This window comes from Anser cygnoides, chromosome Z (genome assembly GCF_040182565.1).
Source record: "Anser cygnoides isolate HZ-2024a breed goose chromosome Z, Taihu_goose_T2T_genome, whole genome shotgun sequence".
NCBI classification, from domain to species: domain Eukaryota; kingdom Metazoa; phylum Chordata; class Aves; order Anseriformes; family Anatidae; genus Anser; species Anser cygnoides.
Genome location: NC_089912.1, coordinates 16,857,849 through 16,881,465, shown reverse-complemented (window position 1 = coordinate 16,881,465; position 23,617 = coordinate 16,857,849). Strand labels below are relative to the sequence as shown.

The window sequence follows — 23,617 nt, the reverse complement described above, 5'->3', positions numbered from 1 at the left end:
TAACACAAGTTTTCTTTGGAAGGATTGTTCTCTGTAAGCAGCATAGCTAGAATTTATTTCTTTTAAGGTTAAACTCCAACATATGTTTGGTGTAGGCCTCTATTTTTCTTGAACAACAAAAACTCTGTCTACTTCGTTTCATCCTCTCTGCCACAAACCACACACAAACCTTTTCAGAAGCAGTGTCCTGTATATGGGGATTTTTTAGGTCAAAGTACAGGAATCATTAAATGCTATTTATCTTTTTCCCAGGAAAACCTGGTATCTTAGCCTCTTAAGTCGTTTCATAATTTGGTAGTCTATGTCTGTAGTTGACGTTTTTGTAGTTGCCTTCACCTTGAAAAGTGTAATCATGAAGAGCAGGTTCTTTTTTTTCAACTCAGAGTCCTGTGATGAGTGTACTGGTTTTGGCTGCGATGGAGATAATTTTCTATTTTCCATAGTGAGTGGCTCTGAGGTACTAAGCTGCCTACTGGGGCTAACCCATAAGAATAAGAAAATAATAATAATAATAATGTTTTTTCAAGGGAAGTCCCAATATTGTGTAGTCTGGCGCAATAGGAAAAGATAAAAGTTCTAAAGGAGAGGCATTCTGAAGTGAAATATCAATATTTGTAAAACAGGCAATAACTCCTTGAAATAGAAAAATTTGTTGTATGCATCCTTTGCATGTTACCAAGACTTTTTATGTACTATAAAACATGAGAGGTAGACCTCACTTCTATAACTTGATCATTCTCTAATATTCAAAAATTGGAGCAGGAGAGAGAAAGAGCTTTAACTTTAAAAGTTATTATAGTTGAGCTTCTTTTCAGAGGTTAGTTCAACATATCAGACTGAGAGAAGACACACCTTTAACTTTCATGTTGTGGATGCACACTTGAATTAGTCAGGAAGTGTTTTCCCAGGTGACTAGCTGTGGTCAAATAACTGGCTGTTTAGCTTTCTGTTAGTCTGTTCGCAGAAGCTCAGGTGCAAGAAAGCCAACTTTCATCAAGTTGTAGTACAAGGGACTCCACTAAGGATGACAGTGACAAAAGAAGTTGAATATGACTTTTCACTTTATAAATTGAAGTTGCTTTGTGTGATAGGTAACCAAATTACCTTATGGAAAGCAAGACTGAGCATAGTGTATGTTTGGCTAAGGAATGCACTTGAGATCCACATTCTTCTTTGCAAAATGGTTTGAGTCAATCTAACCCTATGAAACATTTGTCTGATCTTAAGTGGAGAGCTCATAAAAAATCTTCAGATAAAATTGCTAAGGATTCTTTCAGGACAGCTAGCGTCTAACAAGCAGTCTACAAAGGCAGTTCGAATGAAAACAAGTACTAAAATTTGGATGAATGTTTTTTATTCTCAGATGTTTGTCTGTCCTCTGGATTGCTAGAGAAAACAGTAGAGATCTTGATAATGTTATGAAAGTTTGTACTCGGAACATTGGTTGTGCTTCAGTAACATGTGTTTGCTGTCTTTTCTCAAATCATATTAGCCCAAGAGAAGGTCACCCAGAACACAATGTCTTTTGGTTACAATTTGTTCACGCTGCAGTCACCATGGAGATACCTCTGACAGAAATCTGTTCCTAAAAGAATTTCACTTTTTCTGACAGTAGTCCAGCAGGGTTTAAAGGAGAGGATCACATTTTGACTATTAAAAGGTTGTGAACGTCTGCTATTGTCTCAGTGTGATGGCAATAGACTGTCAAAGGTAGTTTGGAAGTGTGATTTGATCATACTTAAATGTGCCTCATATTGAGGCTTAAAAAAAAAATCAGTGAAGAGGTTAAATGCTATCAACCCCCCATATCACGGGGAGGGTACTCCATTGTACAGGCCTACAGCTGGACTTCATGCTTCTGTAGATAACCCATTGAGACCAGTAGTACATCCAGTTTTCAGTCCTCCTCTCTCTCCACTTCCTAGTCTGTACTTCATCCGTTTGTCTATGAGGTTATGGGAAGCAGTGTCAAAAGCCTTGCCAAAGTCAATAAAAACAATATCCAGTACTTTCTTCTCATCTACCCAGTCAGCTGTATCATCACAGAATGCTATCAGCCTGGTTAAGCGTGATTTCCCATCATAAATCTGTGCCGACTACTTGCACTCCTTAATATGTTCTAAAATTGCTTCTGGCATTACTTGTTCCATCACCTTTCTGGGAATCAAGGTCAAGCTGACCATCCTGTGGTTCCTCAAATCCTCTTTCCTCAAGATAAGGGTTAAACTTGATCTCTTCCAGTCCTCAGGAACCTCCCATGAATCTCCTTGGTCTTTGACAGATAATCTAGAGTGGCCTTGAAACAACACCCAGCTCTCTCCGAAAGTGTCAGACGCATGGAATTCTGCATGGCCAGTTTGTTTAGGTGTTCCCTAACATAAACCTCCTCCGCTAAGGCTTCCTTGCCCTGTACTTTCCCACTGGTCTCAGGAGCCTTGGGGTGGCTGATGGCCAGTCTTACCAGTGAAAACCAAGACAAAGAAGGCAGTCAGTGCCTCAGCCTTCTTCATGTCCCTTATGACCAGGTCCTCGTTCCAAACCCTCTGCAGGCCCACATTTTCTCCAGTCATCCTTTTCCTGATGATTTTTTCTTGTCTTACGTGTCCTTCACTAGATCTATCTCCATATGGGCTTCGGCTTTCCTAACCATATCTCTGTATGGACAGTCTCTAAATTCATCCCAACACAATTCTTCATCTCTCTCTTGTGTGCTTTCTTTTCACAGCCAAGTTTTGTCAGGAGTTCCTCTTTAATCCATGCATGCTTTCTGCCACCTTTGCTCATTTTTCCTATTTTTAGGAACAGAAGGCTTGAGATCAGAGGAAGTGATCCTTGAAAACTGGCTACCCCTCCTGGACCACTCTTCTCTCCAGAACTGTATCCCATGGGATTTTTCTAAACAGATTCCTGGGCAAGCCAAAGTCCGCTCTCCTGAAGTTCTTCATTATGATACTTCCATTTGCTTTTTTCCCTTCCTTTCACTTTCAAGATCCTGAACTCTACCATCTTGTGGTCAATGTAGCCAAGGCTGTCCACAGCCTTTATATAACCAAATATTTCTTCCTGGTTTATAAGCATCAGGTCTAGCGAAACATCTCCTCACATAAGCTCATTACTTGTCTCAGGAAGGTATCATTACCCTCTGTGAGGAGCAGCACCTGCTAATGTGAGGCTTCCTGCAGGTGCTTGAAGGTGTTGCTACTTCATCTCCTACTTCTTCCTGACCACAGGCTTTGACAACCACCACCATGTCACTCATACATTGACTGACCCACTGCTCCTAACCCACAAGCTCTTGCTGGGATGGATCGCTTTTAGCCCTGCTCTGTTTTTAGGGTCTTAACAAAATATTTCTTGTTCATGTGCAGTTTATCAGTTTGATAAGTGCTTGTTTTCACATCATTGGTACATTTCAGGTTTTTCCTGTTAGTAATGCCATAGGTTATTTTTAGCATTTTATTCCCTTGTTTCCATGTCACAGTGACTTTTAAGTTAAGCACAAATGATCAAAATGATTCTCTTAAGTTAGAATGAGTTCAGATGCAAAGGAGATTGGGTGGATTAGTTCATTTGCAGCAGAGCAAAGCAGTCCTCAAATTCCTCTTTTCAGAGAGGCCTATTTTTTTCAGGAGAGGTCATAAAATTTCCTTAGAAGGTGAAATCGTACACTGCTTGTAGCTGGACATGAAACAACACAAGGAAGAGTTCCTTGAAATGGTGCAAACACCCATTTGTTGCAGGTGCAGTCTTTCAAATAGTCTCCCCTTTCAGTGTTTTCTGTATATCAAATTTAACCCTCATTCTTTGTGGAAATTAAGAGCATGTATCTATCACATGAAGGAATAATTGTCAGCATTCATCTTTCATGTATTCAAGAAGGATAAATTAGTGTTTGCAGTTAGAGGAACAGGGGACAATTAATATTATTTGTTTCCCAGCACAACCGGTTTGTTCAGCATCAATTAGCAATCTGTGGTGCAGGCAATAACCATCTCACAAAAATCCTTTGATTAAAAAAGCTAACGTCGTGCTCTGAGATCAATTTGTGTTATATACTTTCCACTTTATAGCAGTGTTTGTTGAATAAATTTCTTGTGATGTTTATCGGCGCGTGTGTCGCTTTCCTGCCCCACTGTCCCTAAATGGATTAAAGGAAGAGGCAGCCAGCCTCTTCACAGAACAGAGGCTCCCAGAGCCAGAAGAGAGGCTGGGTAGCTGTGTGCCCTTGCAGCAGGCTTGTGTGTGCTCTGAGCTGTGGTCTCAGCTTGTGATGGATCTCAAATGTGCAATGACATGAACAAAGAGCAAAGTGCTATACCATAGTACTGCCCAAATCCCCCGAAAGAGTGGAGGATTGCTCCTGGAGCAGTCCCACCCATTCTTCTTCTCCTGTTAGTGGGGGGCTGCTGCTGAAACACTCATTGATCACCATTGTCACTTTTGGCCTAGTAGAGGCTGAGTTCAGAGTGCAATGGGAGACTGTAGTGGTTATTGCTTTGCTGTGCAATTAGATCATTATATTGCCTAATGAGAGCATCCTTGCTCGTTTACTGTGCCATGCCTAGTGGAATTGTTAATGAAGAAAGGCCATGATAAATGGAGAAACCTGAACAGAGGGAAGTTTGAAGTCTAGCTGTTGCATTTCAAAATAATTGGAAATAAAATTAACAAGAATGAAGGTAGCAGGATTTTTTTCTTCAAGTGTGAGGGTCTTGTTTAAAAAATGCTGTCTTCAAACATAATTTTGGAAGAAGCTTTAATTCTGCAGAGTGTCTACTTAGGAAGTGACAATAAACAGTGAAACAGGAACAGGTGCATGAGACACAGCGTATCGGAGTTCCAGGTGGCTCCAGAAGGCCAGCAGGGTGTCACTGAAGTGCCCTTTCAAAGCACTTATTTGCTGCAGTGTTTCCTAAGAGTGCTTTCACAGCAGCACTAAGGTAGCCCACAATATGCTTCTTTCTGCCTGGGATTCTAGCAAGCTTTTTCCAGCCATCGCTTAGGTGTGGGGTGGTTTTGGGTTTTTTGTTTGTTTTTTTTTTGCTCTTCCAGTTTCATCTCTCCTTTTTAATCATTATATGACAAAGGATAATTTGATAGTGTGGTTCTTCAAATCTAAATGCCAATACTATTTGATAGCAAGAGGTTTTCAGTACCTTCTGCTGTACTATGCAATATTTCTAAACTGAAAGTGAAAGATGAAACTGGACTCCAGCATGCAGCATTAACAGACTGCCTGATGAACCGGTGGTGTGTACATTACAGCTGGTCTGTGTGGTTTTCTGTTAAGCCTTCAAGCATTTTAAGTCTGCAAGTCATCAGCTCCTACCCATTTTATCACATTATGATGTCTACAGGTTTGTTTATGAGCTGTTCATAACAGCTTTATTATGAGATTACACACTGTAACAGCAAAGTGTTGTTCTTCATTTGGTGCAGCTGCTTTCTTCTAGCTTTTCTACTGTTCCTTAATTTTATCCTGTTGCCTGCACCAGGTATTTTAAAGACTTTCTTCAGAAAGATACTCTCAGAATGTGCAGTGCTTTGTGAGCTGTTCTTGAAGGTGATGGCTTGGTTTTAGTTGTTGAACTGTTCAGTAATAAAGGCAGTCTTGAATGGTGAGGATGAAGAAGTGATGAAGTAAACACTATAGTCTCATAACAAAACCTTGCATAAAGCTATGATTACTTAAAATACTCTTCATTGTTTCCTCCATGAATGTACACCTGTTTTAAATCGACAATGACAAAACAAAAAGGTTCAGCCTCAAGGCTTGTTATGAAGAAACAAATCAGTTGGTTAAAAGTAGGTTTTTAATAGTTCCATTGTACGCTTCCTGATCAGGTAGCTTTATGATTTGAGGGGTGTGTTATTGAAATACAATAATTGTTTTCATTCAGGTAAACAAACATTAAAGATATTTGATGGGAATGATGCAGTGAAACGCAATCAATTTCGACTGATTTCAGTTCCAAGGATTGCAAAAAATGAAGAAGTTGTGGTAAGATACCTGGTGAAGGTCAATATTACAGTTTCATAAAGGGGCAAATAATTATATATTGCAATAGTCAAAAGCTTATTTGTAAAAATGTAACTGAACAACAACAAAATCTGTGAGTGGTATAAAATATTTTAATGTAATTTGACTTCATGTAGTGCTCTTATTTTAGAATATCTGTAGATATTGTGGTTTAGATATATGTAGCTTATGGGGCCCACAGTGTGTGCAGCAGAAAATGATATGTTCAGCAGTCGTTCTTTTTCCTGCTGTGACACTAAAATCTGATTTTACTGATGTGAGCAATGCTGGATAACCGGCTCCTTAGATCTCATTCCTCTTCTGTAGTTTGAAGTCCTCATTAGCAGTTTGAAGTTCATGCTGGATAGCCACCACTACTGCACTGCAATTAATCAACTTTGAAGACTGAAGCATGCAGCGCTTACCTCCATTTGATTGTGAAAGTAATTAATTATTGATTACATAATGGCCACTCTCTAGCTGTTTCAGCACTTCATCTTGGGTGGAAACATGACTCAATCCGAAACTACATGTTCTGTACAGATTTTGATTTACTGGGCTGGACATAACTGGGTAGAGACCCCATGTTGTGCAGAATGAAGCCCAGAGGGAGTATGGGGAGGTGCACAGTAGGATGGTGAGGACTCCAAGTCAATAAAGAACTTGGCACACGGGTCTGGAGAATATATTAACTCAGAATTTTGATGATTTAAACTCATAGCTCGTTAAGATTGTTACCTTGCTAGCGTGCTCAAAATCAGCAGGGATTTTGAAAATGGCTTTTAATGTTCTGTATGTCAGTGGTGTCCAAGGAAAATTGAATAAGGTGCTGAAAACACTTTTATTTAGGACTACTCCTCGTCTTTAAAGCGTGTTTCATCAGACTGCTGCATACAATACCAGGGCAGATTAGTACCACTTTTTGTAAGTGACTTAGTGGGCTGTATTCATTGCAGAGTCCGTATGTGCAAAGTTGCTGCAGGCACGGGCCAGTAATGGATGTAATATTCCCCTGACTGCTTGCATCTCCCAAGTACAGCACCTTAACTTACTCTTCACAGATGTGTGGGTTCAGGGCAGCCTTGTGGTTGAGAGGCTCACTGATTTTCAGTGTCCCCTTAGTTCAAGAAGATAATGTGTTCAGAATTGGGCATAATCAAGTGTCATCTACCAATTTCCTTTTGGAGTAAATTTTGTGTGCACTCTATGTCAGTTGTATTGGTGCTGAATTTTTACTTTTGACTTGAATTTAAAATGACTATCACTAGACAAAAATATAATGTTCAAATTACTATTTTCCATTGATAATTTTTTATGTCGTCTACTAAAATTTATTTTTACAACATTGTTGTTGTTTTTTCCCTACTGTTCTGTGCTTAAAACATGTTGTAAAGGTTGATTCTGTAAGTAGGGTATTTATCAGTGTCTGCGGCTATGCAGGTATTATTGGTATCTTTTCAAGAAAATGTTAATTTATCTTTCTGTGTTGTAGGAGGCTGCTTTGAGGGCATACTACATAAATGATGACCAGCAGGAGTATGAGCTGCAGACCTTTACGCAGCAGGCGCTGCTGTCTGATGACGTTATCAACAGGAACGATGCTGCAGAGGACAGCAACTCAGGCTCAGTATTCCGAGAATCCGTTCCTGAAGCTTGGATCATTAGAGCCAAACCAAAGGATGAAGAAGTGATCAGAATTTATCCTGCCTGGCTGAAGTGAGTGCTTTCCTCCTCTCTTACAAGGTTATCCTGCTTAGCTAGCTATCCTGCTTTGTCCTCTGTAGTTTAGCTTAGTGTGTTTCAGTCATTAAAATCTCACAAGTGTAACGGAGAATGTAGTTTTTTCTTTTGAACTAGAGGATACTTTTATTTACTTTTCTGAATGAGCAATGCGCATATTATTCATTTCAGCATGTGGAAACCTGCTCACGGGTTTCTTAACATGCACACAACACGTGCAACTTGTGCAGTTCTATTACTGTACATTTGGCCAAAAAGATTCAACTTTATTTTAACTGTATATGTAAATAAATGAGTAAATGATGACAGATACATGTCAATTGAAAGCTTGACATTCTTGGAAGAATTATTAAATAGGAAGAATTTAGTGGGACTTCTGATATGAGAGTAGAAGTAAAATTAAAGGAAAAAAAAATCTGTTCCATTTACCACTAAGAGAATATACATTTTAAGCATACTTAGCAGTCAAAACAAGACTGTCTGATGACCTATTCATTTCTTAAAATCCATGGGATAAAATGTAAACACTTGGTCATTTTACTAATGTAACTATATTGCCAAACTTCACCAAAGACCTGGTTTTAGTTGTGTGTATAGTAAGAAACTCATTTGCAGTGCTACAGTTTTAATGACCAATTTCTTGAGAACTTGTGTCTTGTTCTTTGTCTGGTGTGGCTGAATTTGACATTAGACTCAGTGAGCATGTTTCTTCAGATAACACAATTTTCTTCCTAACTGACAGTAAATTTTCCATTTAGATAAAAAAAAAAAAAAAAAGGGTTAGGTCAAATGATTGTCCTAAAAAAAAAAAAAAAGAAATATTTCTCTTTTCTGTCTAGGGTGGGAATGGCATACATTTCTCTACGAGTAAATAAGGAAAGCACTACACAGAGTGTGATCAAAGAAGTGCTCCCCTTACTTGGAAGGCAGGTAAACACAAGATAATACGTGTGTCCACATGCTACCTGAGTGACCCTGAAGTGGGAAGTGCATGTTTTCCTCTGTAGAAAAAATACTATCTGTCCATTTGACGTTAATATTGAGATTGTTAATTCCTGATAGTCTTTTGTGACTTCTATAAAACTTTCTGTGGTCTTGTTGGTGGACCTCGTTGCTCTGCACTGAAAGTTACCATCAGTCTTTCTGGGTCAAGCAAATTTACTTGTAAAAGCACAGTGATTCTTAGTATGCAGTGTATTTTTTCTGGTTGTATATGTCTTGAAATACTGAAAACACAGTTATATATAAATATATTGCTTATCTTGTTGGGAAACTTCATCAGTGGCTGTTAGGACAGTCACGCTTGTCTATGCAAAGAAAAAATTGAGACTGAATGGCACCTCCATGGTTTACCATCTGCATTCCTTCCAGCCTTGTTGGAAAACGATTAGATGCATCTTGTAATCTTGTAGATACACGTTTTCTGTGGAATATGATCTCTTTTTAGTCTTCCTGTCTGTCGTATAGCTGGTGCCAAGACAGCATGACTTTTAGGAAACATGTTAGTAGAATTTTTAAGTGTGCCAAGGCACTGGCAGTCTGAATCAGACACACAGCTGTGGAGGCTTGAAACTGTAGTGCGTGCATTTTGTTCACGAGTTTGAGTTTGTGAGTAGACCAGTGGATCAGCTGTTTCCTTCCAGGGAACAGCCATGCTCACAAAGGGCAACCACCTTCTTCTGAAGTTACTTACAGGGCACTTTGAAGCATGCATGTGGCTAACTGTTTGGAGCAGGTAACTGTGGTCTTCACGTATACACTGTAGTGCATGCAGCTCGCTTTGCATCGTGGGATGGTTCTAGGGTTTGGTTTCAGACCTTTTCTTCAAGTACTAAGGAGCTTTTAACAAAACTTGGAAATTCTTGTCTGAAACCTTGTCTCATCTGAAAAAAAGAAACTGTTGAACAAGAAAGCTAGGTACCATGTTTGAAAAAGGTCTTCATATCCCTGTATTTGGGAAGCTGTTTTGCAGTTGTGAGAGACTTAATTCCTTGGACCTCTTGCAGTTTCTCTAATACTGATAGTTTTTAAAGGACTTTCTCATTTGGCTGTATGAACATGCACGTATAGGAAATCTTTTTTAATATTCAGAATTTATCTATTCTAAAGATCCTCCAAATAGCTCTCATCAAATTCCAGGTAAAGCAGATGTTGGCAGTTGACAACTTTAAAACCACGCTTGCTTTTAACATCCATGCAAAGCAAGGTAATTTTTCCTTTGAATCTCAAGGCCTAAAATTAAGACTTCCTCAGTCCTGAGTGTCACATGTTTCCAGGATTGTAGTTATACTAGGAAGTGATTGAACTTTTGGCTTTTCTTTTCTGACTACAAGGGAATTGGATGTTCCCTGTGGTATAGCAGTACAATTTGGAGAAGTAACAGTGGCACACGAGGAGGGTTTCCTTCCATCAGTGCTGGTGGAATGCCCCAGGAGGTGAGGCCTGGTGAGCCTGGTTCCTGTCTGAACTTCTCAAATATCAGGTTCATTCCCCATCCTACATGCTGGCTGTGGAAGAACACTGTGGAAATAGCCTAGCTGAGCTGTTGGTCACTGAAGGGGGGTAAAGTTAACCGTGCTTTGTGGGCATTATTTCTCCACAGAGCTGCTAGGAGACCTCTGTAATTAAGAGCACACGAGCCTGACACCACATGTGGGAAGCTGAATGTGTAAAATAAAGATCATTCCTGACTTGGGAGGAGTGGGATAGAGGAAGAACATTGGGATGGATTTTAAAATGTTTAATATACCATGGTTTGTTTGTGCAGTGGATACCATAATATCAATGTAAACATCTGGCAAAACAGTGTATCATTTAGAAACTACATTTACACGTTCCATCTTTTGGCAGACGGAGTGCCTCCAGAATTTCAAATTGGTAGAAGTGCTTATGGGCAGTAAGCAAGGTAAGTGAAGGGGCATTGACCAAAGGCACATCTGTAAGTGATCTTCTAGCACTTTCATTTTAACTTTTTTTTAAAGGGAGGGAGGTCTTTAAAAGCTGTGGACAAATTCAGACTGTGCAAAGCAACTTCATGGTCTTTCTTTGAATAATGAGTCTGCGTGGTCCTTAATGATAGATGTGTGAAGAGTTGTGAATTTTCCCAACATTTTGGTGTGTGTGTGTTTTTGGTTTTTTTGTTTTTTTGTTTTTAATTTGATTGAGCCTGATAATAACTTGCACTGTTTTCAAACATGGTTAATGTTCTTTCTATCTCTAGTTCAGCGCATGGTCTTGGACAGTCAGGAACTGATTCTTAACAGACTCAAGGACATAAGAAAGGTAAACATGAAAGAGAAACATGATCTCTTTTTTATAGCAAGTTGGGAGTCCCCCTTCTTAGAGAAAAAATAGGTATTCAGTTACACCCCCAACTGGCTTATCTGTAGAGAAGCCAAGTGCTTGGACTGACGTTTGTTTCTATTTATGATACTCTCTAGGCATAGATGACATTATAGCTAAGTTCAGAACTATTTGGGATTTTGTTTCATAATATCTTTTTGCCAAATGTCATGTCATTTTTTATTATTATTATTTTGGTAGACTTCAATACGTCAGATGAATCAAACAAGATTTTACGTAGTGGAAAACAGCAAGTCCATTGTACGAGTAAATTTATTTATTGGTGGCCTTCCACCTCAGCTTTCTCCTGAAGAATACACAAATATTCTCAAGGATGAATTAGCTATCAAAAGTAAGTAAACAGGTGCACTTTGAGATCTATTCACCTGTACATAATTAAACATAGTAGCATCTATAGCTTCTTGTTGTTTCTTTCATAATGTTTTTTGATGTCTTTTGAAGAATCAGTCTCTCATCTACTCTCATGGGAGCCTTTTTGTTTATTTTAGCATGTTGGTGGCTGCACAAGAGATGTGACAGCTTATTATTCAAATGATGATGTTACAGTACTGGAGTTATATGTGACTGTACAATATATGTGACTGTACAATATTTTTAGTGGAAAAACCATTTTAAAAGTTAACTGAGCATACCTTACACCATTCAAATTATGGCAGTGCAATCTAATTCCATATGCATGAATATTCCTTACCTTTATTAATATCTGAACTTCTTGCATGAGCTGTTTTCTATACTGTCCATGTGCTTTGTCCCAGGTCACAGAGAAATAAGAGCTATGTGTGCACGCACATATGGACAAGCAGTCAGTGAAAAGAATTTATTTTCCTTTTTCAAAGTGTAATTGATTTTTCATAATACTCTTTCAACCAACTTGTTGTATAAACAGTGTCAGGAATGTGTCATCCTTTTTGTTTCAGGAAACGAAGTATTTTTCCCAATTTTTTATGTAACTTCAAGAGGAATTAAACTAAATGCCAGGAAGGATACATAGCCACCTTTTATGAAAATCAGTTTAGCTTTTCTAACTTGCAAAGTAAACTTAGAAGAGGGAAAGTGTTAGCTGGAGGTTCTCCCTATATTTGTATAACTTTTAATATTTATTTATATTATATTTACGTAACTTTTAAAAATATTTTAAATATTTACTCTAAATGTACCCAAGGTTTTATGTGTTTATATTTTTACCCTTTGCAGCAAATGTAGTATCTGTGAGTCATGTTTATCAAGCACAAGGTAAGCAATAAGATTTTAAGTATTGCCAACAATGTCTATTTTCAAAACTACAGTCTAATACTAGAGGTTCGAAGCTCAGAGTATGTGAATCTTACTGCATAAGCAAAAAGCCATTTAGATAAAACATAACCCAATATATTTATGAAGAGCATGGGATTAGTGTTGCCTTATTAATAAAAGGTAGGCTTCATGCCACCTATACAAGAAAGTGATGATAATCTGTCAGAGAAATGAGGTTTGAAATTGCACTTCAGCTGAATAGTGCTAACACTGCAGAACTCTTAAAAGCCCTTCAAATGCTCTCTCCTCATTGTGACTCTGAAACACAAAAATTTGGTGCTGCTCTTGAACTTGGTGGGACTGTTTTGTGGTCACTGTTTCTAGCACAATACTGAGCTGGGGTTCAGTGGGTGGAAATCTGAAGAAAATCGGTATACTCATCTCTGCATTCTTCCTTTGAATCTTCTGACTGGTTTTTGAGCTGTTGCTTTGCTTTCGCTGTATGAATGGTATTTCACTGAGGGCAGAGAAGCTGTAGGGCTGCTGAGAGTCACCAAAGCAGTGCCTCTGTGAAGCATTAGTGCAGTGGACAGGTGTGGGTCTGCATTTGGTACAGTTTCCAAAGAAATGCCTGAGATTTCTCTTGTATACATTCGGGTGTCCCCTTCCCCTTCCCACCCCCATCTTCCAATACAGGACCTAAACTGATTTAAAGATCTTAAAATGATTCTCAGATCAGATCCTTGTATGTAGTAATTCGTGTTGAGATATTGTCAGTGAATTGAACTACTAGATTTTTAATAATGAGATAGAATATGAAATTTGATAGTTTTGTCACTTGTATACCTTGAGAACAGCCTGTTAGGTATGATAAAGTGTATGGAAACAGATGATATTTCTGAAGTCCAAAGGAATTCTTAAATCTGTGTTAGTTTTCTGTTGAAGTTCATTATGTACTTGAGACTTTTAACAAAAATCTGGGGTGTGTTTGGGGTATGAAGAAAGGCTTAAAAACAAAGCAAAATGCCCAATTAATTCACTGACAACCAACAACCATGAGTGTTGTAGAGTAACGTTAACTGAAAGATATCCTAAGTAGATGTTTGCTGTGATTCAATATTGTTGATTTCCTATTAATAGAAAATATAAAAAATCATTCTAACACATCTTTACAGGTGCTGTCGTACTCGAAATTTCATGTTTTTCTGAAGCTGAAAGAATATATATGCTAGTTAAAGATACAACTGTCAATGACAAGCCTCTGAATGCTGTGGTGATTCCTGAAGTTATGGTAAGAGATGAAGTTGAACTTAAAATCGCATCTAAAAGAAAGAGCACTACCATCAACCTTTTTTTTTCCTTTTTTTTTTCCTGGAAATAAATAAAAAATGCATGTTGCTCAAGGAAGCCATACAATGAGTTTATATAACTAGTGTGATGAAGAAATAGTAATTGAGAGCTTGTACTTAATATACCTAATATACTACCGTGACTTAAGTCACTTGTCCTATTACTATTGAGTTGTGAAGAAGTGTGAGTATAACACACTCAAGGAAGGGTGCAGAGATGGTAGCCAGGCTCTTTCCAGTGATGACAAGAGGCAATGGGCAGAAACTGAGTATCAGGAATATCAGGAAGCACTTCATTTCTGTGAGGGTGATGGAGAACTGGCACAGGTTGGTCAGAGAGGCCGTGGAGTTTCCAGCTTTGGAGGTCTTCTAAAGCTGCCTGGAAGTGGTCCTGGGCACCCTACCCCAGGTGTCCCTGCTTAAGCAGGGGGTTGGACCAAATGACCTGCAGAGGTCCTTGGCAGCCTCAACCAGTCTGTGATTCTGTGAAAGACATATAGATACCCTAGTGGGATGAAATGACTGACATAGTTGAGATATGCAGCTTCATTGGTTTTAACATAACTGTGATGACTCAGTTAAAACATCTGACATCTGCCAGATGCTTTTGCCATACTTCCAGGATGCTACATTAACAATAATAATAAGAAGAAATTGGTCATTAAAGAACTTCATGAAGTTGGGCGTGGGGTGAATTTTCATTCTTGGTTTAAAGGGTGTGAGGCTGGTAGGGAAGAAGGAGCAGATACATCTTCCTTGGGGAGAGCAGCGTTACATAGTGGTCCTTGATCACTTCTAAGTCTGCAAGAGTTTGAGTAAAGCACTTGCCTTGACTTCACTGCTGTGAAAAATACTTTTTTTTTTTTTCCTTGACTGGTAAAAATCAATCATTTTGTCAAAATCTGCACCTCATGCAGACGTTAGACTGTGCAAGAGTCCTTTCACAGTTTCAGGCTTGGTTCTAATTTATTATTTTTCATGGCTACAAACCACTTTGCTATGAATCACTTAGGTTTATAATAGGCTTCATGTTAATAAGGCAGATTCAGGGTGTGAAGAGGGAAATGGTTGATTGAACAAAATGTTTTTGTACCAGGATGATGTAGGTTCTGTCCAGAAGACAGGGTAGCCATAATTACTTTCTATTGACCTGTTGTGTATCTTGCAGTTACTCTTTCTGGAGTTTTATTATGGCAAATGAACTGAGAATCTTGATTTGACTTGTTCTTTCGAACTGCATAGAAGTATGAAAGCTTCACAAAATACATTATTAGTGAGAACTGTGAGACAACTTCAGGTGGGAGGGTGTCAAGTTCAATATCAGGAGTAAGGCCATTAATTGCATACTTAAATGCCAGCTTTTCTATTTAAAGAGTCCTATGCTTGTCAAAGTTTTCTGATGGGAATTTCTTTTTATAGATAAGCAGATACTAGTGGCAGTGCTTTTGTTTAGCTTGCAATATTACAAACTATCCCTCCTCCAAAAAAGTGAAAGACTTGTTCTTGTGCGTGCATGGGTATTATGTTTTTGTGAGATCATTAGAAACTAATCTCCCCTCCCATCTAGGTTTCAACACTTTTTATCAGAAATAGAACAAAGATGGGAATGGTTTTGGATACTATCAGGGGAGGTCCCAGTCGACTGGCGGCTAGCAAATGTGACGCCCATCTACAAGAAGGGTCGGAGGGCAGACCCGGGGAACTATAGGCCTGGTAGTTTGACATCAGTGCCAGGGAAGCTCATGGAGCAGATTATCTTGCGTGTCATTAGGTGGCACTTGCAGGGCAACCAGGCGATCAGGCCCAGTCAGCATGGGTTTATGAAAGGCAGGTCCTGCTTGACGAACCTGATCTCCTTCTATGACAAAGTGACACGCTTGGTGGATGAGGGAAAGGCTGTGGATGTGGTCTACATTGACTTCAGTAAGGCTTTTGACACTGTTTCCCACAGCATTCTCCTTGAGAAACTCGCAGCTCTTGGCTTGGACTGGCGTACGCTTCATTGGGTTAGAAACTGGCTGGGTAGCCGGGCCCAAAGAGTTGTGGTGAATGGAGCCAAATCCAGTTGGAGGCCGGTCACTAGTGGAGTCCCCCAGGGCTCAGTACTGGGGCCAGTTCTCTTTAATATCTTTATCGATGACCTGGATGAGGGCGTCCAGTGCACCCTCAGTAAGTTTGCAGATGACACCAAGTTAGGTGCGTGTGTCGATCTGCTCGAGGGTAGGAAGGCTCTGCAGGAGGATCTGGATAGTCTGGAGCGATGGGCTGAGGCCAACTGTATGAAGTTCAACAAGGCCAAGTGCCGGGTCCTGCACCTGGGGCATAACAACCTCAAGCAGCGCTACAGGCTGGGAGATGAGTGGTTGGAAAGCTGCCTGGCAGAGAAGGACCTGGGAGTATTGGTTGACAGTCGGCTGAATATGAGCCAGCAGTGTGCTCAGGTGGCCAAGAAGGCCAACAGCATCCTGGCTTGCATAAGAAACAGTGTGGCCAGCAGGGCTAGGGAAGTGATTGTCCCCCTGTACTCGGCTCTGGTGAGGCCGCACCTCGAGTACTGTGTTCAGTTTTGGGCCCCTTGCTATAAGAAGGACGTCAAGGTACTCGAGAGAGTCCAGAGAAGGGCGACGAAGCTGGTGAGGGGTCTGGAGAACAAGTCTTACGAGGAGCGGCTGAGGGAGCTGGGGTTGTTCAGCCTGGAGAAGAGGAGGCTCAGGGGTGACCTTATCGCTCTCTATAGGTACCTTAAAGGAGGCTGTAGCGAGGTGGGGGTTGGTCTGTTCTCCCACGTGCCTGGTGACAGGACAAGGGGGAATGGGCTAAAGTTGTGCCAGGGGAGGTTTAGATTGGATATTAGGAAGAACTTCTTTACTGAAAGGGCTGTTAGGCATTGGAATGGGCTGCCCAGGGAAGTGGTTGAGTTACCATCCCTGGAGGTCTTTAAGAGACGTTTAGATGTTGAGCTTAGTGATATGGTTTAGTGGAGGACTTGTTAGTATTAGGTAAAAGAGGTTGGACTGGGTGATCTTGGAGGTCTCTTCCAACCTAGACGATTTGGTGATTCTGTGGTTGTTTAGGTAAATATGTTACGAGCCTAGATGTGGTGTATTGGTGTGTGAAGTTGAACATATCCACTCTGCTGCTGATGTGTCTGGGTTTCTGACATTACATATGTTTGATGTGAGCTTTTTGATGCCAGCAAAATGTAGATAATGCAGTCTTTTATCTGATGCAAGATACTTCTTAGAAACTCCATTTCAAGGGACTGATTGGATGAATTTCTGAATATAAGAAGGAGAAAGAGGCTGTACATGTGCACATACATTTTCTTTCCATTTCAGCATGTATTGCTTATATCTCACTAAAATGAGCCAAGAGTTAATATGACTGATGTTTCAATTGTGGTTTGTCTGTGTCTAGGCCACACAGCTTTTGCTGTTCACTAATTACCCAGAGTAAACTGAAGAGTGATTGTTGACACTGTTTTGGTAGCCGTTGGACTGAATGACCTTCTGAGGTCCTTTCCAACCTAGATTAATTCTATTATCTTGTGATACTATTAGCTTTTGTTTATATAGTATGTACGTGATCATTTAAATGCAGCAACAGGAAATACTTGTACAAGAACTAAGCACAATATTAAACTTACACTCTTTTGACATTCCTCTTGTGGGAGAAATACAAAGAAATTGGGTATGAAGTAATAATGTGTAGCCTTAGAAGGAGAACTGCTGATAAATCAAAGGCCACGGTGTTTTGGCTAATGGCTTTTTCAACTTCAAACAAACAAAGCAAAACAACCCTTCTTAAAATCAATAGAAGCATAGAAGTGAATTAGTGGTTAGCATCTGCTTTGTGTTTTGTTAGTCATTTTTTTAGTCATTTTTCCAACGTGTGATTTACTTGCTCTGGTTTTGGTACACCTTCAAAAGAGTCAGCCTGGTTCTATTCTGGCATGTTCACATCTGCCAGAAGCAATTAGCCCTCTTCTTATCTTTTCTGATAAGTTTTAATACAGAATCAGTTTGATTCTGTACACAGAATAATGAATACAGAAGCAGTTTGATAACTGCTTATTAGAAAGTCAAGCAATTAGTGTGATCTGATGTTTCAATATCTTGGGCCTGCGAGAGTTTAATAAAATATGGTTTTGTTTCACAATATTTAAGTAAATGGATACTCTCTTTTTGTTACAGTGTGAAAAAAATACAGTCTTATAAAGTTGATCTGCTGTTGTGTTTAAGGGGTACTTCGTTCCAGTCTTGGGCAGCATAGAAGGGTGGAAGGCAGCACAGCACTGAAGCACTGATTTGATAGCTAACTCACCAGAACGGTTTCTGTAGCGTTTGCAGGCAAGGAGGTCATCAGACAGCTAGCTGTAACAAGCCAGTACCAGCACAGCAGGGGCAAGTGTTCGTGGCTGGACCTCTAATCCCCCTTACCAGTGGAACGTGCTCTGATGAAAACCTAGCGTGGGGGGGAGGAAACCTAGTTGGGGGAGGAGGGAGAGGGTTCATTTCTATTGATCTCACAAAACATAATACCCATATTTGAGTTCCTTGAAAGAATTAGAAAGAAATTTCGGAGTTACCCAAGTGGGTGGAACCTTCCATTTCAGTCATTTGTACTAATTCTTCACAGGCATATGTCTGCTTAAAAGCATGATAGTTTAATCACCATCTTAGCCAAAACACCATGAAAGGTTACTTTCCACCTTTCTGCTACCTCCCCAGTTCCCCCAAAAGTCAAGAAATGATTCCTGGAGGTCCTGCTGTGTGGACAGAGCTGCCTCTCCAGCTGCTTTGACAGACCTTGCACGTCATTCTTCATCGGGTGCAGTGCCTCCTTTATGTCCGGGGGAGTCTTGTACGGGAGAGTCACAAGCCCTTGCACATGGGAGATGCTGCAGACAGCCTGCTTGTAAATGTTAAATTTACGTGTTGCTTAGAGATTTCCATCGTTCCTGGAAACAGCTCACCACCCTGGAAGATACGCCGTAATTGTCTTGCAGGCGGGCCCGTGGCACAGAACGCCTTGTTCTCTGTTGTCATTAGATGTGATTACACAGTGCGCACAACAGAGGGGGGATTAGCGTGAGCAATAAATATCCTGCCCCAGCCTGCAGCCACGTTGAGATAATCCTGACAAATTAAGCAATGCACAGTGACTGTCAGAGTGCCTAAATCACACATCCTCCGTTAGCTGGCTCTGAGAAACACGCAGTAAATTCCTTCCTGAACTCCAGCCAACACAAAGCCCCTCTGCAGACCTCTCTTCTCCAGCTGAGTGTGGAAGTCAAGACCAAAGGGGGCAGGGAGTCCTCGGGCGGTGAGTCACACCTCCCCTTCTCAGAGTGTCCCTGCAGGGCTTTAAGGGACCAGGAAAAACTCTGCAGCATCAGAGTGCTGTCCTGCAGCCATCTAGCAGAGGGGCCCGAGCCTTTTAGACAGCACCAGAGCAGCCTGGAAGCTTGTTCTCCTGGAATTTTTAACCCTACCAAGAAGTGATTGTTTTCTTAGAGACTGGTCCTTTCAGGGGTTTTTGCTTCTTACTCTTTTAACCACGAGTGGTGAGAAGCAAGTTAAATGTACGGGTAAGCACACTTGAGAGGACTTCTGTCCTTTCTAGGATACTTTGTTTAGTCTACATGGGTTCTTTCAGTCCTAAATGATTATAATTAAGGGATTTACATTAGAACATACTTGAGCAAAGATGGTTTTTTAGTGGTAGGACTATTCAGTTTACACTACGTGCAGATATTTTTTTAATTCCAGGCATCCTTTGCAGCTGGTTGAGACTCTTAGTAGCACTTAGGGTGAATGTTTCACTTTCTTTTATTTTTTGTACGGTATTGACACTTGGCAACTTGGAAATTTAGATGGCAGTTTTGTGGAAACTGTAAATACATATTTGCAACAACATATACTTGATTGGGTAAGATCTTACACACTTCGCAAAACACAGCTGTGCTTTTGACTGTCTTGAGATTTACCATGTCTCAAAAATCAGCGTGGTTCCCTGAAGTTCTTTGTGAATTATTTTAGTTGCTTGGGTTTAGAACCAATATGTAGAACTTGTCTGTAAAAGCGAGTAATATAAACATGTGATTAAAGTGTCACTTTAAATGTCTACAACCAATATTTTTTAAAGAATTGATTTCCTAAGAAAGAGAAGGTAATCAAACACTCTTGTCTGCATTCTAGTAGGGTATTTGTTCGGCGTAAGCTTTGGGCTGGTTTCTTTTCTCTCGTTCTTTTATTGTTAAAGTTTTTATTTACTTTGAGCTGCAGAGCTGATTTTTTTTCCTGTTTTTTTCATTCACCTTCTCCCCCCAGCCTCCTTGTTTTATAAAATCCCACAAGTACCTGGGCATTGGACCAAGCCTGAGGTCTCAGATAGCCTGTATTGTTCAGAAAGTTAAAATGACTGGAGATCAAATTTAAGTAGTAAAAAAGAAGCTTTGAAGAGGAAGAGATGGGAAGTGGTCAGGTGGTAATGCAGGGCAGAGCAGAAGCTGGAAAAAGGAGCGTAGGAAGGGAACAGTTATCCAGTGGGAAGCAATGTTTCCTTTCAGCACTGCTCCACCTTTCGTTGCTGGCAGGATTTTAAAAGGAGTATTCATAACGGGATGTGGCAGATGACAGTGCGATAGCTGATGGAGTAACAAGGAGGGCTGTACTGAAAAGCCAGAGCTTTGCTTGCTCTTTTTATTAATGGCTGTGATGGCTTGAGGGGAGGAAGTCCGCCCCTCTCTTTGGGATGTGTGGATCCTTGAGCTGCTGACCTTACAATTCAAGAAGTATTTCCTTTTGGTGACAGTGGCATGCATTGTTTTGCTTAGGCTTCCACTGCTGGCTACAAATATCCTTCCCATGTACGTAACAGAAATGAACATATCACCCTTTTTGTACGTTGCACACACTTGAGGAAGTGCTTCCCCTCTTCCAGTGAAGCCTGAATGTGGAGGCAGGGGGCGTTTTGGCTTAGCAGCCTCCACAGTGTGGCATGAGGGTGGTTCCTCAGGAGAGCTTTCTCCTGAGGTTGTCTGCTCTTTTTGTCCTAGCATGGTTAAGGGTTGTCTGTCCTTGCATGGTCAGCAGTGCCACCTTTGTCTTGCAAGTTTCTGTTCCACCAGCAGCTAGAAACTGTTGGGGCTCTTCTGGCTTGCTGTCAGCAAAAATATCCTTGTTTGACTTAATTTTTTGGAGTAAACATAAGCATATTCAAACCGGATGTCTCCGCTTAGCTGAATCTAAACCAGGAGGAAGGAAGGGGCAAGAGGAGATACATATTTCTCCTCCGTCAGCCTTCTTACCTGCTCACCTTCTCCTGGTGTGTTTTGTGCTTACCAGTCATGGCTGATGAAAGAGGATATTTCTCAGGCAGGCAGTGACACAGAGGAGAGATTTTTATGCAGCTGCGGGTATCTTAACACAGAGGGTCAGTGCCCAGCCCTTTCAGGAAAGCACAGTTTGAGGAAATCTCTTGGATATTGGGACACCCCGAGCTATTTTCTAAGCCAGCTGACACATAGACAGTGATGTGGGTTATCTCAACATTGGATGCCAGTTTGCTTCCCCAGTTACTCGATTACATATCCTGATTTCTCTGTCCTGAGAATTGGTTCGCACCCCTGGTGGTTATGTACAGCCATCAGCTGAGGCACGATCTCCTCCCCTCTGTAGCTGTTGGTATCTCTTCGCATGTTTGTAAGCTGCTGTCATGCTGCTGCTTCACCACCCCCTGAATCATTCTTGTCTAAATTGCCTTATATTTAGCACAGTTGTTCTTTTCCCTGAATCCATCCTGTCAGCTGCGTGATGAATTGCTGTTCTCTGAATGCAGTCCAATTTGTAAATACAAATTACCATTACTTAGGGACTGTGGCAAACGTTTCTGTTTCGAAGCAAACTTGTTGAAATGGCCAACAGACTTTTTTAAGCTGTACCTGCCTCACAGCCCAGTAAAAACCCTAAACCCTGTGATAGGATGAATAAAAGGTGCCTTAGAGCGTTGTGGTCTGTCTAGAGTCATTTACAAATCGTGTTACAGGATGGTTGAAGGTCCAGCTGAAGACCAGTCTGGGGGAATGTTTCTGCTGATTGTGCCCCTGTGGTGAGTTGGCTGTCCCAGGAGATCCCTGGTGTGCCACCTGAAGGGACTTCCCTCAGAGTGGCTCCTGGAAGGGCAGCAGGATGCCCACAGTGCTCCTGTGCTTTGAGAGCCCTTCAGTGGTGACTGCAGCATGATGAGGATCCTATGATACAGGCACCAAACCTTTCTCATCCTACATGATTCTGAAAATTGCTTTATTCTTCACACTATTCTTCATCATAAAGCTCCATCACCTACTCAGCCCTGGTGAGGCCACACCTGGAGTCTTGTGTCCAGTTCTGGGCTCCCCAGCAGAAGAGGGACATGGAGCTACTGGAGCAAGTCCAAAGGAGAGCTAGGAAGATGATCAGAGGACTGGATCACCTGTCATACAAGGACAGGCTGAGAGAGCTGGGCCTGGTTAGCCTGGAAAGAGAAGGCTGAGGGGAGACCTCATCAATGTCTATAAATATCTAAAGGGAGAGTGTCAAGAGGATGGGACTAGGCTCTTTGGTTGTGCCCAGCAACAGGGCAAGAGGCAATGGGCACAATCTGAGGCACAGAAAGTTCCATCTGAATATGAGGGGGCACTTCTTTACTGTGAGGGTGACAGAGCACTGGAACAGGCTGCCCAGAGAGGCAGTGGAGTCTCCTTCTCTGGAGATACTCAAAACCTGCCTGGATACCATCATGAGCAATGTGCTCTAGGTGATCCTGCTCGGCAAGGGGTTGGACTAGATGATCTCCAGAGGTCCATTCCAGCCTCGGCCATTCTGTGATTTTGCAAACTTTTTTACTGGAAATGTGTAGGAAGGACTACTGATAGTGACTTCATTTTTAACATTAGGGCAGACTGTGTAGTTGGAGTGGGATAAGGAAACTTCATTCTCCCAGGAAGACAAAATCAGCAGCTAGCCTTGTCGATTGGGTGTTGAATCTTTTTATTTATTGAGTCCAGATTTTTTTACTAAGCATCAAGGAAATATCAGGAAATACTTTTGAGATGCAGTAGTAATTTTCCTGCCTAGTCATGGTTTTGGCTAATCCTTCTTTCTTTTCTTCATTCAGGCTTCCAAGATACCACAGAACTGCTGGCCTCTTCTTGTATTTGTGAATCCAAAAAGTGGTGGTTTAAAAGGTCGGGATCTGCTGTACAGTTTTAGGAAGCTGCTAAATCCACATCAGGTCTTTGAACTTACCAATGGTGGCCCTCTGCCTGGGTAAGTTGTAGTATTTTTAACATTTTTATCAATGTTATTTTGTTATGGGTGTTTTTGGTTTTTGTTTTTTGTTTTAAGGAAGGATTAGATTCTCTTATTATGAAGATACAAATTTTTTATGTTTTGTGCCTGGAGACCAAAGTGGTGGATCAGTCTGTCCAGCTGGTTCTTACTTAAACAGACTTAAACTTTCAAGTTCTCTAAAGAAAACAGAGTAGTTCCTGATGTATATGCTAGTATCAAGTTAAATAGAGTCAAATCCTGGGAAAGTCATGCGTACTTTACAATAACGCAGGTCTAATAATCATTAAATATAAAAAGATTTTATAATCAAATGGGGACCAAAATAGAAGTGTCTTGCCTTACAAGAATGCTCATTTTTTTGCTTTTATTTACTCTAATGTTTCATGGAAACTAAGAGGAAATTATAATAAAATTTTCTATCTTGACTCTTGAAACTTGGCCACAATTGCAGAATTAGCAGGGCCTGCCTGATCACAGCTGCAACATTTCTCAATACAAGGAACAGAACATAACGTGCTTGTAAGGGAGGCAGTAACCAATTACTTGATTTTATCAACACCATTTTGTCACCAACTTCA

The 23,617-nt window shown here is 40.7% G+C and overlaps 1 protein-coding gene across 3 annotated transcripts in view; it reads left to right on the top strand.

The window, feature by feature from the left end:
• The window catches only part of DGKQ (diacylglycerol kinase theta), a 93,112-nt gene that overhangs the window by 48,009 nt on the left and 21,486 nt on the right, over positions 1-23,617 (top strand). For all 3 annotated transcript variants that reach the window (XM_066988393.1, XM_013187812.3, XM_048051762.2), the window contains 9 exons: positions 5,901-6,001; positions 7,512-7,735; positions 8,599-8,689; positions 10,610-10,664; positions 10,980-11,041; positions 11,303-11,453; positions 12,317-12,355; positions 13,531-13,646; positions 22,864-23,015. In XM_066988393.1, the coding sequence (XP_066844494.1) occupies positions 5,901-6,001; positions 7,512-7,735; positions 8,599-8,689; positions 10,610-10,664; positions 10,980-11,041; positions 11,303-11,453; positions 12,317-12,355; positions 13,531-13,646; positions 22,864-23,015 (991 nt within the window). The remainder of the gene's footprint in view (positions 1-5,900; positions 6,002-7,511; positions 7,736-8,598; positions 8,690-10,609; positions 10,665-10,979; positions 11,042-11,302; positions 11,454-12,316; positions 12,356-13,530; positions 13,647-22,863; positions 23,016-23,617) is intronic.